Source organism: Lipotes vexillifer, unplaced genomic scaffold (genome assembly GCF_000442215.2).
Source record: "Lipotes vexillifer unplaced genomic scaffold, Lipotes_vexillifer_v1.1 scaffold628, whole genome shotgun sequence".
In the NCBI taxonomy this organism is placed as follows: Eukaryota; Metazoa; Chordata; class Mammalia; order Artiodactyla; family Lipotidae; genus Lipotes; species Lipotes vexillifer.
Window position 1 is genome coordinate 1,953,175 of NW_006779395.1, and position 16,250 is coordinate 1,969,424.

At 38.6% G+C, this 16,250-nt stretch overlaps 1 protein-coding gene across 1 annotated transcript in view; it reads right to left on the minus strand.

The window, feature by feature from the left end:
- Positions 1–13,185: 13,185 nt before the first annotated feature.
- The window catches only part of ACBD5 (acyl-CoA binding domain containing 5), a 32,951-nt gene continuing 29,886 nt past the window's right edge, over positions 13,186–16,250 (minus strand). Inside the window, exon 13 of the mRNA XM_007452587.1 lies at positions 13,186–13,272. Within this exon, the coding sequence (XP_007452649.1) occupies positions 13,260–13,272 (13 nt within the window). The 3' untranslated portion in view covers positions 13,186–13,259. The remainder of the gene's footprint in view (positions 13,273–16,250) is intronic.

Here is a 16,250-nt window from a genome sequence, read left to right on the forward strand (position 1 = left end):
AATGTACCATGTGTAAATTTTCTGTTAATCTATTAAATACTATTGTTCCTTTTGCAGAATGGCTTGAGTGTTTTTACTTTCCATCACCATCCCAGTACGAGCAGTGTTATTAATGTAGTTGACGAAGATAATATAAAACTGTTACAGTGAAAGAGACACTGTAATAATCATTGCAATGTAACTGAATCCATGATTTAATGGTTTTACTGAGCTTGTTTTAGTAATGACTACTCAGATATAATCCTCCTAATAGTTACCTCTTCTAACAATAATATGTTAAAAATACAGTTGTTAACAATTAAAATTTTGTTTAATGTAAATTACATCTTTCCCTTAAATTAGGTAAAAGCTAGGATTATTTTTCATCCTCTTATGGAATTTTCAAGTAGTAGAAAGAACACTGGCTTTGGAATCAAGCACAAATGGTTTAAACCATTGCTCTGCCAGAGTAAAAAACCTTGGGTGGATTAAACTCTGATTGTTTACCTGTATTGTGAAGATTAATTATGAGGAACTTCCAGGACACCAGTCTTATCAGGGATTTGAAACATTACTGAATAATCGAGGGGGATGTACATTGAACCTATTCCCAATGCAGGAGACAGTGCCCTTAAGTGGAAAAGTTAAGAACAGTTTGCTGTTGCAGCCCTAGCAGGCGCAGCGATGGCCACCTGGAATTCTGCATGCTGTAATGGTGTTTGCTGGGAACAAGTGATTTATTATCTAAACTTAAACCGTTTTGTGGGTTCAGATACTCATTAAGGAAAAACCTGAGACAGAACAAGAATGGAAAAATGGAAGTGTTTTGGCAGTTGTATGGATGTGTGTGCATACATGTCTTTGAAGAACACAGATTGCTCTGCCAGCAGAAATCTGCATTCATTACTATATATAATTTTTATTAATTAAAAATAATTTTCCCCCCCCTTCCACTAACTGTTAAACAAATATAGAAAACCTATTTACTTTAGTGTACCTTTGTCAGAATTAAATTAATTAATTTACTTTAGTGTACCTTTGTCAGAATTAAATTAAATTAATTAAATTAAATTAAGTTGTACAAAGTAGGTAGCAAACATAAAAGGTGTTTAATAAATGATCATTATTTGAGCCCTAAGTACCCTACTACTTCTCAGAATATTTGTCTTAATTTGGGGTTTGGGAAATGGTTGCTATATAAAACTCTGCTATTATTCTCCAAAACATCTTGAAGATCACTTTCAGGTCTGATCACTCTGTTTGCCAGGAAGAACCATCTTGTTTTTAGCCAGTGAAGAACATGCTCAGAGTCCAAAAGATTGTGCAAATATTTACCATTTCTACCAGGCCTCCTTTCAGTTAATACCAAGCCAGCTGTGGATGGGTCATTCTTATAACTATGGAAAGTGGACTGGTCACGGCAACATTTGAAGGAGGGAGACTGAATAGAAGGCTACTGAACCAGCCCACCTGGATTCAAGACATATTTTAGAAGTGCAATCAATATGACTAACTGATGGATGGGATGAGGGTGAAAGAATGGGAGTTTTGAGCTGGTTTGTTACATAGCATCATTGCAGCAAATACCCTTCCTATACATCCCAACTTACAACAAAGTGACATTTCAGACACCAGAAAAAAGAGAATATCCTATAAGCATCCAAAGAGAAAGAAAAGAGGATGGTAAGAGATAACAGAAAATATATATATTGGTCTCTGCCTCCTGTTCCTGCACAGAGCTCCTAATATACTTCTATCAATAATTTCCAAAGGGATAAGAGCACCAGGAGCAATTTTTTTGTTCTCATATTTGGTCTTAGACTCTGGTTCCTGACCCAGGGCTTCTGGCTCCCTTGGGATTTCCTGGGTGATAGCACTGTCCTTTGTTCTAATGAGGTGACTCTGGGTGGGCTCCTGTAGGGGGGCCTGTCAACAGAAAGACCCAGCCATAATTAGAAGCTTGGAACTTTCTGGGACTTCTCTGGTGGTCCAGTGGTTAAGACTTCATGCTTCCACTGCAGGGGCACGGGTTCAATCCCTGGTCGAGGAACTAAGATCCTGAATGCCATGGGGTCAGAAAACAAACAAGCTTGGAATTCTCAGGCCCACCCTCCATTCTCCAGAGAAAGGAGAGGGGCTGGAAAGGGAGTTAATATTTGATTGTGCCTGTGTAACTAATCCTCCATCAAAATCCCCAAAGTACAGGGTTTGGAGAGCTTCTAGTTGGTGAACATGTGAAGGTGCTGGGAGAATGGTGCCCCCCAGAGAGGGCATGGAAGCTCCACACTCCTTCCTGCATACCTTGCCCTATGCATCTCTTCCATCTACACGTCCAACTCTATCCTTTACCATATCCTTTAGTAACAAACTGATAAACAGTAAACTCTTTACACATGAGCTGTGACTGCAAAGGAAGGAAAAAGAATGAAATCTTCAATTTTCAGTAGATGGGGGACTTCCCTGGTGGCGGTGGCACAGTGGTTAAGAATCCACATTCCCAATGCAGGGGGCTCGGGTTCGATCCCTGGTCTGGGAACTGGATCCCACATGCATGCCACAACTAAGAGTTTGCATGCCACAACTAAGAGTTTGCATGCCACAACTAAGGACCCAGCGAGCCACAACTAAGGAGCTTGCCTGCTGCAACTAAAGAGCCCACGTGCTGCAACTAAGAAGCTGGTGACCTGCAACTAAGGAGCCCACCCTCCTACTGCAACAAAGACCCGACGCAACCAAATACATAAGTAAATAAATGAATAAAAAAATTGTTTTTCAGTAGAGGGAAGTAAATAGATAATTCCCAAAACAGAAGTATCAAAAAGTAGCAGTTCAAGAAAGCAAACAAACAATGATGAACAACATAATTATTGAAATTAAAAATACTCTAGAAGGACTCAATAACAGAATAACTGAGACAGAAGAATGGATAAGTGAGCTGGAAGATAAAATGGTAGAAATAACTGCCAGGGAGCAGAATAGAGAAAGAAGAATGAAAAGAATTGAGGACAGTCTCAGAGACCTCTGGGACATTAAATGCACCAATATTCTAGTTGTAGGTGTCCCAGAAGAAGAAGAGAAAAAGAAGGAGTCTGAGAAAATATTTGAAGAGATTATAGTCGAAAACTACCCTAACATGGGAAAGGAAATAGTCAATCAAGTCCAGTAAGCACAGAGAGTACTATACAGGATAAACCCAAAGGGGAACATGCCGAAACACATATTAATCAAACTATCAAAAATTAAATACAAAGGAAAAATATTAAAACCAGCAAGGGAAAAGCAACAAATAAGATATGAGGGAATCCCCATAACGTTAATAGCTGATCTTTCAGCAGAAACTCTGCAAGCCAGAAGGGAGTGGCAGGACATATTTAAAGTGATGAAAAGGAAAAACCTACAACCAAGATTACTCGACACAGAAAGGATCTCATTCAGATTTGATGGAGAAATTTAAACCTCTACAGATAAGCAAAAGTTAGAATTCAGCACCACCAAACCAGCTTTACAACAAATGCTAAAGGAACTTCTCTAGGCAGGAAACACAAGAGAAGGAAAAGAGCTACAAAAACAAACGCAAAACAATTAAGGAAATGGTAATAGGAACATACATATCGATAATTACCTTAAATGTAAATGGATTAAATGCTCCAACCAAAAGACACAGACTGGCTGAATGGATACAAAAACAAGACCCGTACATATGCTGTCTACAAGAGACCCGCTTCAGACATAGGGACACATACACACTGAAAGTGAGGAGATGGAAAAAGATATTCCATGCTAATGGAAATCAAAAGAAAGCTGGAGTAGCAATTCTCATATCAGACAAAATAGACTTTAAAATAAAGACTATTACAAGAGACAAAGAAGGACACTACATAATGATCAAGGGATTAATCCAAGAAGAAGATACAACAATTGTAAATATTTACGCACCCAACATAGGAGCACCTCGATACATAAGGCAAATGATAACAGCCATAAAAGGGGAAATCGACAGTAACACAATAATAGGGGACTTTAACACCCCATTTTCACCAATGGACACATCATCCAAAATGAAAATAAGGAAACACAAGCTTTAAATGACACATTAAACAAGATGGACTTAATTGATATTTATAGGACATTTCATCCAAAAACAACAGAATACGCTTTCTTCTCAAGTGCTCATGGAACATTCTACAGGACAGACCATATCTTTGGGTCACAAATCAAGCCTTGGTAAATTTCAGAAAATTAAAATCATATCAAGTATCTTTTCTGACCACAACACTATGAGACTAGGTATCAATTATAGGAAAAAAACTGTAAAAAATACAAACACATGGAGGCTAAACAATATGCTACTAAATAACCAAGACATCACTGAAGAAACCAAAGAGGAAATCAAAAAATACCTAGAAACAAATGACAATGAAAACACGACAACCCAAAACCTATGGGATGCAGCAAAATCAGTTCTAAGAGGGAAGTTTATAGCAATACAATCCTACCTCAAGAAACAAGAAACATTTCAAATAAACAACCTAACCTTACACCTAAAGCAATTAGAAAAAGAACAAAAAATACCCAAAGTCAGCAGAAGGAAAGACATCATAAAGATCAGATCAGAAATAAATGAAAAAGAAATCAAGGAGACAGTAGCAAAGATCAATAAAACTAAAAGCTGGTTCCTTGAGAAGATAAACAGAATTAATAAACCATTAGCCAGACTCATCAAGAAAAAAAGGGAGAAGGCTCAAATCAACAGAATTAGAAATAAAAAAGAAGTAACAACTGACACAGCAGAAATACAAAGGATCATGAGAGATTACTACCAGCAACTATATGCCAATAAAATGGACAACCTGGAAGAAATGGACAAATTCTTAGAAAAGCACAACCTTCTGAGACTGAACCAGGAAGAAATAGAAAATATAAACAGACCAATCACAAGCACTGAAATTGAAACTGTGATGAAAAATCTTCCAACAGGGCTTCCCTGGTGGCGCAGTGGTTAAGAGTCCGCCTGCCCATGCAGGGGATACAGGTTTGTTCCCTGGTCCAGGAGGATCCCACATGCCGCAGAGCGGCTGGGCCTGTGAGCCACGGCCACTGGGCCTGGGCATCCGGAGCCTGTGCTCCGCGGTGGGAGGGGCCACAGCAGTGAGGGGCCCGCGTACCACAAAAAAAAAAAAAAATCTTCCAACAAACAAAAGCCCAGGACCAGATGGCTTCACAGGCAAATTCTATCAAACATTTAGAGAAGAGCTAACACCTATCCTTCTCAAACTCTTCCAAAATATTGCAGAGAGGAACACTCCCAAACTCATTCTATGAGGCCCCCATCACCCTGATACCAAAACCGGACAAAGATGTCACAAAGAAAGAAAACTACAGGCCAGTATCACTGATGAACATAGATGCAAAAATCCTCAACAAAATACTAGCAAACAGAATCCAACAGCACATTAAAAGGATCATACACCATGATTAAGTGGGGTTTATCCCAGGAATGCAAGATTTCTTCAATATATGCAAATCAATCAATGTGATACACTATACTAACAAACTGAAGGAAAAAAACCATATGATCATCTCAATAGATGCAGAAAAAGCTTTTGACAGAATTCAGCACCCATTAATGATAAAAACTCTCCAGAAAGTAGGCATAGAGGGAAGCTACCTCAACATAATAAAGGGCATATATGACAAACCCACAGCCAACATCATTCTCAATGGTGAAAAACTGAAACAATTTCCACTAAGATCAGGAAGAAGACAAGGTTGCCCACTCTCACCACTGTTATTCAACCTAGTTTTGGAAATTTTAGCCACAGCAATCAGAGAAGGAAAAGCAATAAAAGGAATCCAAATCGGAAAAGAAGAAGTAAAGCTGTCACTGTTTGCACACAACACACTATACACAGAATCCTAAAGATGCTACCAGAAAACTAGAGCTAATGAATGAATTTGGTAGTAGCAGGATACAAAATTAATGCACAGAAATCTCTTGCATTCCTATATACTAATGATGAAAAATCTGAAAGAGAAATGAAGGAAACACTCCCATTTACCATGGCAACAAGAATAATAAAATACCTAGGAATAAACCTACCTAAGAAGACAGAAGACCTGTATGCAGAAAACTATAAGACACTGCTGAAAGAAATTAAAGATGATACAAACAGTTGGAGAGATATACTATGCTCTTGGATTGGAAGAATCAACATTGTGAAAATGACTCTACTACCCAAAGCAATCTACAGATTCAATGCAATCCCTATCAAACTACCAATGACATTTTTCACAGAACTAGAACAAAAAGCCTGCAAAATTTGTATGGAAACACAAAAGACCCCGAATAGCCAAAGCAATCTTGAGAAAGGAAAACAGACCTGGAGGAATCAGGCTCCCTGCCTTCAGACTATACTACAAAGCTACAGTAATCAAGACAGTATGGTACTGGCACAAAAACAGAAATATAGATCAATGGTACAGGATAGAAAGCCCAGAGATAAACCCACACACATATGGTCACCTTATCTTTGACAAAGGAGGCAAGAGCACACAATGGAGAAAAGACAGCCTCTTCAATAAGTGGTACTGGGGTGCTTCCCTGGTGGTGCAGTGGTTGAGAATCTGCCTGCCAATGCAGGGGACACGGATTTGAGCCCTGGTCTAGGAAGATCCCACATGCCACGGAGCAACTGGGCCCATGAGCCACAACTACTGAGCCTGCGCATCTGGAGCCTGTGCTCCACAACTGGAGAGGCCGTGACAGTGAGAGGCCTGCGCACCGCAATGAAGAGTGGCCCCTGCTCGCCGCAACCAGAGAAAGCCCTCACACAGAAACGAAGACCCAACGCAGCCAAATAAATAAATAAATAAATAAAACGAATTTATTAAAGGAAAAATAAAAGATTTTAAAAAATAAAATAAAGTAAGTGGTACTGGGAAAACTGGACAGCTACACGTGAAAATATGAAATTAGAACACTCCCTAACACCATACACAAAAATAAACTCAAAATGGATTAAGGAACTAAATGTAAAGGCCACACTCTAAAACTCTTAGAGGAAAACATAGGCAGAACACTCTATGACATAAATCACAGCAAGATCCTTTTTGACCCACCTCCTAGAGAAATGTAAATAAAAACAAAAATAAACAAATGGGACCTAATGAAACTTCAAAGCTTTTGCACAACAAAGGAAACCATAAACAAGACGAAAAGACAACCCTCAGGATGGGAGAAAATACTTGCAAACAAAACAACTGACAAAGGATTAATCTCCAAAATATACAAGAAGCTCATGCAGTTCAATATCAAAAAAACATACAACCCAATCCAAAATGGGCAGAAGACCTAAATAGACATTTCTCAAAAGAAGATATACAGATTGCCAACAAACACATGGAAAGATGCTCAACATCACTAATTAGAGAAATGCAAATCAAAACTACAATGAGGTATCACCTCACACCAGTCAGAAAAGCCACTGTCAAAAAAATCTACAAACGATAAATGCTGGAGGGGGTGTGGAGAAAAGGGAACCCTCTTGCACTGTTAGTGGGAATGTAAATTGATACAGCCACTATGGAGAATAGTATGGAGATTCCTTAAAAAACTACACATAGATCTACCATACGACCCAGCAATCCCACTACTGGGCATATACCCTGAGAAAACCATAATTCAAAAAGAGTCATGTACCAAAATGTTCATTGCAGCTCTATTTACAATAGCCAGGAGATGGAAACAACCTAAGTGTCCATCATCAGATGAATGGATAAAGAAGATGTGGCACATATATACAATGGAATATTACTCAGCCATAAAAAGAAAGGAAATTGAGTTATTTGTAGTGAGGTAGATGGGTCTAGAGTCTGTCATACAGAGTGAAGTAAGTCAGAAAGAGAAAAACAAATACCATATTGTAACACATATATATGGAATCTAAAAACAAAAAAATGGTTCTGATGAACCTAGGGGCAGGACAGGAATAAAGATGCAGATGTAGAGAATGGACTTGAGGACACAGGGAGGGGGAAAGGTAAGCTGGGACAAAGTGAGAGAGTAGCATTGACATATATACTACCAAATGTAAAATAGCTACTGGGAAGCAGCTGCACAGCACAGGGAGATCAGGTCGGTGCTCTGCAACCACCTAGAGGGTTGGGATAAGGAGGGTGGGAGGGAATTGCAAGAGGGAGGGGATATGGGGATATACGTATACATATAGCTGATTCACTTTGTTATACAGCAGAAACTAACACAACACTGTAATTTATAATTTTAAAGCAATTATACTCCAATAAAGATGTTTTAAAAAAAAATAAAGTAGCAGTTCAAACATACTGTTTAGAACCTTGGAGGTAAGTACAAAACAATCACCCAAAAGTGCTGAAAGTAGTTGCCTCTGCGGCAGAAAAAAATGGCAAAGTTTTTAAGGAAAGGAATAGTATCCAGAGCATAAATGGAAGAAACTAGCTGTTGTTAAAAAAGAAAAGAAGTTTTTTTGGTACATTTGCAACAACATTTCCAGTGTCTACCTCTGCAAAAGGGATTTGGATGCTTATGTACTGATAGTGAAATAATAACCCCAGTCATTATTATTACCATCACAGTAGCTATCCTGAACATTATTCTACGTATTTTGTACATACATTAACTCTATGAGGTATTTTTATCCACACTGTATACATACAAAAACTGAAACATAAGGTAAGGGACTTCCCGTGATTGCAGAGAATTCAAACCTAGACAGTCTGGCTTCAGAGCCTACGCTCAGTCCTGACAATCACGCATTTTCTATACTAGTCAGGACTCTGGTTCCAAGTGTCAGAAACCCACCTTAAACTGCCTTAAGGAAGAAGGCGAATTTACTAGCCCATGTCAACAAACTGTATAAATATAGGGGTAGTGTTTTCAGAATTAACTGGATTAAAGGACTTGAACTCACTGTTTCTGACTCTTGTCTAAGTTCCTAGGTCTAGATGTTGGCCTTATTATCTAAGGCTCCTCCAAGTGGCAGGATATATAGCCCCAGGATCTCCCTGGTAATAACCTTACAGCCTGGAATTCAAGGAGAAAGAGAACACAGCAACGAGATACCACTACACACCTATCAGAATGGCTAAAACCCAAAACACCGACAATACCAAATGCTGACAAAGATGTGGAGCAACAGGAACTCTTATTCATTACTGGTGGGAAGGCAAAATGGTACAGCCACTTTGGAAGACAGTTTGGTGGTTTATTACAAAACTAAACGTAACTTTACCATGCAATCCAGCAATCAGCTCTTTAGTATTTACCCAAATGAGTTGAAAACGTACGACCACACGAAAACCTATGCACAGATGTTGATAGAAGCTTTATTCATCATTACTAAAATTTGGAAGCAACCAAGATGTCCTTCAATAGGTGAATGGATAAATAAACTCTAGTACATCCAGACAATGATATATTAATCAGTGCTAAAAAGAAATGAATTACCTAAATCAGAAGTCAGCAAACTACAGCCCATGGGACAAATACAGCCCCCTACTTGTTTTGTAAATAAAACTTTATTGACACACAGCCATAAAAACATAAAAAGAAATGAGCTATGAAGACATGAAATTACATGGAGGAACCATAAATGTATATTGCAAAGTGAAAGAAGCCATTCTGAAAGGGCTACATACTGTATGATCCCAACTATGTAATAGTCTGTAAAAAGGCAAAATGATCTCTCTAGTTTCCTGAAATAAATCCAGAGAATAACTCTGACTGCTTCACTGATGGTCATACAACCCTCCCTAGGACTGTCACTGTGGTGGGGAGGAGAATGAGATAGACACTGGCCAGGTCTGAGTCACATGCCCATTACTGTGGCTCGGGGGCTGGGGCAGGATTACAGTGGAGGAAGAGGAGCTCTGTGCTGCGGGGAAGGGCAAGGAGAGTGATGCTGTTATCAGGAGGAGGAGGGACAGGTGCTGGGCAGAGAAAATAACAATGGCTACACCTCGCCTGTATTATGTACGTATTTAAAAGTTCTTTTAGGGCTTCCCTGGTGGCGCAGTGGTTGAGAATCTGCCTGCCAATGCAGGGGACACAGGTTCGAGCCCTGGTCTGGGAAGATCCCACATGCCGCAGAGCAACTAGGCCCGTGAGCCACAGCTACTGAGCCTACACGTCTGGAGCCTTGTGCCCCGCAACAAGAGAGGCTGCAACAGTGAAAGGCCCGCGCATCGCAATGAAGAGTGGCCCCTGCTTGCCGCAGCTAGAGAAAGCCCTCACACAGAAACGAAGACCCAACACAGCCAAAAATAAATAAATCAATAAAAGTTCTTTTAGTTGTTTCTTTTGAAAAAGGAAAAGAACACTTACCATTTTTCAGCTTGAAAAAGTGGTTCCATTGGGAAGGAGGATTAATGGAGAGAGAGGTCAGTGGGAAAACAAGGGTTAAGAAGCAGAAAAGAAAAACAAATAGAGAAAGAAGAGAACTCAGTTAAGTGTATTAAAGGCCAAAAGACATGGCCTTTCCTGTGTATGGGCAAAATTAAATTTGTTAAATTATATCTATATAAACAATTTTATTCTTTAAATGATATTCTTTCTTATAGACAAAGATATAATTATGAGACCCAGTTCTAGCCAAGTAGATGGAGAAGGAGTATCCTGTGTGAGACTTCCAGGAAAGTTACTGTTTCCCGATCGGATAAGGATCTTTGCCTACCTGTAATGTAGACATTGGACCGAGATGTACAGCAGCCATTTAGCGAACATGAAGACAAGGCCCACACCCTAAAGATGACAGAACAGAAAGACAGAAGGAACCTGTGTCCCTAAGGACATTGTGGAAGCACCTTACCAGCCCTGGACTTCCTACCTCTGGACTCCTTGTATATGAGGAAAAAAAACTCAAGCCACTGCAGTTAGGTTCCTATTACAGGCCCCAGAACACTGGGATCTCAATGTTACAAATAGTTAAAATCACTTTTATCACCATCTGGAGAAGTTACAAGTTATATATTTGTATTAAAAACATAAAACCTCACCATTTTCTACCTAAGACCAACTGTATGTATTTAACATGGCTGGCTAAGGCCACACTAAGTGGCTATGGGAAGCTACCTATTTGGAGTAAGAATTGAAACTAAGATTTTGACACGATCAGTAACATTTTCAGCCAAATGACTAAATGAGTTCAACTTCAGCCTGTTTCTGATTTTCAAAAAATTACATGTAATAGCATGGCTTTATTCTGAACGAGGCACAATTACTTCCTATGAACCCCTACTATTTATTCTCATTTAATCCTTATATAATCAATGTACTTCTAACAGTAACAAGGAATAAAAACCATAACATTTTTCATTAACCTTTTATTTTTAACTTAATTTTACAATAAAGAAACAGAAAAGAAGTAGGTCATTAAAAAAATACCATAGCTGTCAATTTTAAATGAGGTTCTTGTTAAACAAAGCAGTAACACTACATCCTATAATTACATCTTTACTTGTATATACAAGAACTGTGTGCAAAGTGCTTTTCAAACTATAAAATAAGACTTTGGAATAGGGTACAAATGGTTATCCCTAGGAGTTAGTTACCTCCAACTGCTTGTAATGAATCACAACTGCTTACATTCTTACTTTGCATCTTATCTATTTATATACTAAGAGAAAAGCCACCATTTTCTGATACCAGATTCATAGCTGATTTTTTTAAATAACTCCAGACCCACAGGTCTGAATTTTATTTTTACATATAACTCAGTTACTGGCTTCATTTTTTTTCCCTAAATAAATAGAGGACAGCTTTTAAAAAGCAAATATTAGTAGATCTCTTTAGACAGATACATTTTAATCAAGATGGGATTAAAAAATAAAAAACATCAAGTTACATGTAAGAAAAACAATAAGAAAAAAAAGAGTCTTCAGAAAAGCAAATTGTATTCTTATACTTTTTTCTTCAGGTAAACAAAGAACCACCCTCTAGACTGGGGATGGATTACTTTCTCTCTTATTGAGAACACTCTGAACACATGATGCTAAACCCAACATCACACATACCAAGAATTTTAAAAATTATTTGATACTAAGCCTTTGTATCAAAGAAATCTTTAAAGCATAAGGTACAGCTACATGAGCAGGGAGTTTTAAAAGGCATGCAGGAAGGATAATTCCAAACAAAGCCTTCAAGGATCTAAATTACAGTCTTCTTCTTAGTCTAAATGTGGGAGGTGGAGGAGAGACACGAATTTACATTAGTTGGGTATGTCTTATTCAAATGGAAGCATATGGCCTGCTAGCTTGCAGATCTCTCCAATACCCCTTGTGAAATAGGTGTATCTCCAATATTATACCCCGAAGGAAAAACTGAGGCACTAAGAGGTTAAGAGTCCGGTCTGTGTGGTTTACCAGTTGCAGAAAAGTGATTTTCATGTGTTTCCTCTTTGACCTTTGTAAAAACAGTATAAATAAGTTTTCATTTTATATTTCAAAGCACCCTATGAAGCAGAAACAAGATGTCCTCAGTTAAAGGAAAATTATTACAAAGGAATCCATGTATATGATTGACTACAAATCTTATTAATGATCTGCAGGTTCAGAACACGTTAAGCCCATTCTTCATCATTTCCATTAGCAGGTTATGTCTATTCCATGAATCATTTGTAAAAAAAAAAAGCCTAGTACATAGGGCTCTACTTTGTCATAATGATGCCTGAATACTAAAGTTAGAGATGTGCATGCCCAAGGAAGATTATGGGCAGCCCACAAAGTGGATGTGGAAAAGATTCTTCCAGTCGTTTTCTACTGAATCGCATGGTGATTCAGTGACTAAGAAAGTCGATTTCATCTCATTTGAAATTCACTCCTGTTTTGCATACTTTCTCATATTTAATTTAGAAAATTAAAAATACCCAGTTAAAAATCTGTTCTTATTATCACAACCGTACCTTGGAAAAGCAACTTATATTTCTCTATGGGAGATAATCAGGTAAACATGTTACCAAACAATAATTAATAATTTAATGTCCTTCAAGTTCAAGGGTAGGGTAAATCTAATCTATTACTTATAACCTAGTTGAGATTGATTATTCAAGTATCAGCAATATTAGTCCTTAAAATGTTATCATTTGTGTAGTGCAAAATATATATATGTATATATGTACACAAACCAAACTACTGGACAAGAAAAAGAAATGTAATCATCACAAACTAGGAGTTTCGTGTGAGCTCCACAATCCATTTCATCCCGAGGTCATCCAGGCCCAGCAGTCTTCTTCAGTAAAATATTTTCTTCAGTTCAATTTTCTTTGAAAAGAAAGGAAAAAAACAATGTCCTATGAGTATAAATGCAACCTGAATATGAAACATATCCATACCAAAGAATTCGCTGATGGTAACATAATAATTATTTAAATTCAAAATAAGACCATAAAATTACAAATGATCCTTATGAAGTTACTTCATGTCACTTAGAGCTCGATAGGAAAGATCCAACTGCAAGTGATGACATTACCAAGTAGTTTCTAACAAACGATTTAAATGTACATTCCTCTCACAGCTTCGAGATTCTCATCTTTTTCTAGTTGGCTATTCCACAGTTCAGATTTTTGCAAATTATTTCATAATTTTATCAAAATGGAAAGTTTTGAAACAAAAAAGCTTCATAAAACAACAAAAGGTTGGCAGATACACAACCTGGACTGTTCATTTAATCAACACATATTATGTATCTGTTATTTTCCAGGCACTGTGCCAGGTACTGGGGAATTCAGACATCTCTGAGGCAGGCTCTTAGCCCCCAAAAAAGCTCTCAGTTTAGTTGATAGGATGGGGATGGGAGGGACATATAAACCAACAACTCAGATGTGTATAATGTGATGGTTTTACTGATAGTAGAGTGAGCTACCAGAGAAGAATGGGCTTGTGAGCACAACAATCGCATGTGATCTGAGTTCTGGGAAAGGACCCACAGCTGTAAAATCTCTATACCCTCCTCAGCATTCCAGATGCCAAAATGCCTGAAACTCTCTCATTACAAGTTTATTCCTCTCCTCTGTAGAAACGCTCTTATGCAACCCCCTTGGCAGGAATGATCTTTTAAATCATCAGACCACTCCTTATCCTCTGCAGAAATCTTATGTACACCTTGGCAGGAGTGACATTTTAAATAATCAGTTGGATTTTCACATAATAGGAAATTACTCTGGCATGAAGAAAAACGGCCCCTGGAGGAAGAGAATAGTGGGTGGTTGTGAAGACTGCCTGAGTGAGACTTCAGCAGAAATGCTAGTTGGAAGGTGCCTGAACAGTTAGCAACACTTACTAAGAACCCACGTGATGCAGATTGCTATACAAGATTTACCAAATCTGTAGATTTACCAAAAAACACACAACTTGGTCTCTGAACCCCCCCAATCTTCAACTGTAATAGGGAAATAGAAGAGACATAGGTCACTATCACTATCTTTGGAATTTTGGGATGTTTTCCAGGCACTTAGTGAGCTCTTTCTCTCCTTTTATAAAAAATTAACTTGTAAGATGTAGGGTATAGTGTGATAAGAGAAGAAAAGTTACAGAAAACAACAGATAAGAAAACAGGAATAACATTTTGCCTTTCCCCAGCCCACTGAACTCTCTGCTCTGCCTGGACTGCTGAGATTCTTTCCCTGCCTCAGAAGCCTGGGCCTGAATTTTTGGTCCAGTATCACCTTCCCCAGGCTCCATCTGAAGAATGTTTCTCCTGAGACCTGTCCCACCCTATCCAGTTTTTATTAAATAAAAACTGAAAGCTCATTGTCTCTAAGGAAACCACCTACCAGCACATTTATGAACCTGGACAGACTGATAAAATAAAGTGGTTAGAAACATCCTTTCCTTCAAATTACAGGCAGACCTTGAAGATCATGCAGGTTCAGCTCCAGACCATCGCAATAAAGCTAATATCGCAATCAAGTGAGTCACACAAATTTTCTGGTTTGCCAGTGCATATAACAGTTTACACTCTACTGTGGTCTATTAAGTGGCAATAACATTATGTCTTAAAAAACTGCACATACCTTAATTTAAAAATCCTTTTTGGGCTTCTCTGGTAGTGCAGTGGTTAAAAATCCGCCTGCCAATGCACGGGACATGGGTTTGAGCCCTGGTCCGGGAAGATCCCACATGCCTAGAAGCAACTAAGCCTGTGTGCCACAACTATTGAGCCTGCGCTCTAGAGCCCACAAGCCACAACTACTGAGCCCGCATGCCACCACTACTGAAGCCCGCGCCTAGAGCCCATGCTCTGCAACAAGAGAAGCCACTGCAGTGAGAAGCCCGCGCACCACAACAAGGAGTAGCCCCCCACTTGCCGCAACTAAGAAAGCCCACGCGCAGCAACAAAGACCCAATGCAGCCAAAAAATAAATAAATAAAAATAAAGTTCCCTTTAAAAAAAATCATTAAAAAGTTTTATTGCTAAAAAATGCTAACCATCATCTGAGCCTTTGGCAAGTCATAGTAGCAACATCAAAGATCACTAATCACAGATCACCATAACAGATATAATAATAATGAAAAAGTCTGAGATATTTCAAGAATTACCAAAATGTGACACAGAGACATGAAGTGAGTGAATGCTGTTGGGAATGCGGTACTGACAGCCTTGTGACAGGGTTGCCACAAACCTTCAGTTTGTAAAAAATGCAGTATCTGAGAAGTGAGGTCTTTGTGTAATAGATTAAGAATAGTCTTGTGGACTTAAAAGGTCTGCTTTCAGGGAATTCCCTGGAGGTCCAGTGGTTAGGACTCGGTGCTTTCACCACCGTAGGCCTGGGTTCGATCCCTGGTTGGGGAACTAAGATTCTGTGAGCTGCCGCCCTGCAGCCAAAAAAAAAAAAAAAAAAAAAAAACTGGCCTGCTTTCAGTATTTAACTCATGGATAATTTTAATAGCAGAATGACCAGGTTAGGTAACTGAGGGGAGGCAGTACCATAGGAGGCTGTTCAGGGCCTAATTTTGAACAGGTCTACAGATGATACTCTTCATAGCACATACAGAAAGAATGCTTTTCAGATCCCCTGCAGAGTGATATGAGATCTCTTTTACTTTTAGATTTATATTTTTCTGATGTAAGCTATTATATATAGAAATGATAAACAACAAGGTCCTACTGTATAGCACAGAGAACTATATTCAATATCCTACGATAAACCATAATGGAAAAGAATAGGAAAAAAAAGAATGTAGGGCTTCCCTGGTGGCGCAGTGGTTGAGAGTCCGCCTGCCGATGCAGGGGACGCGGG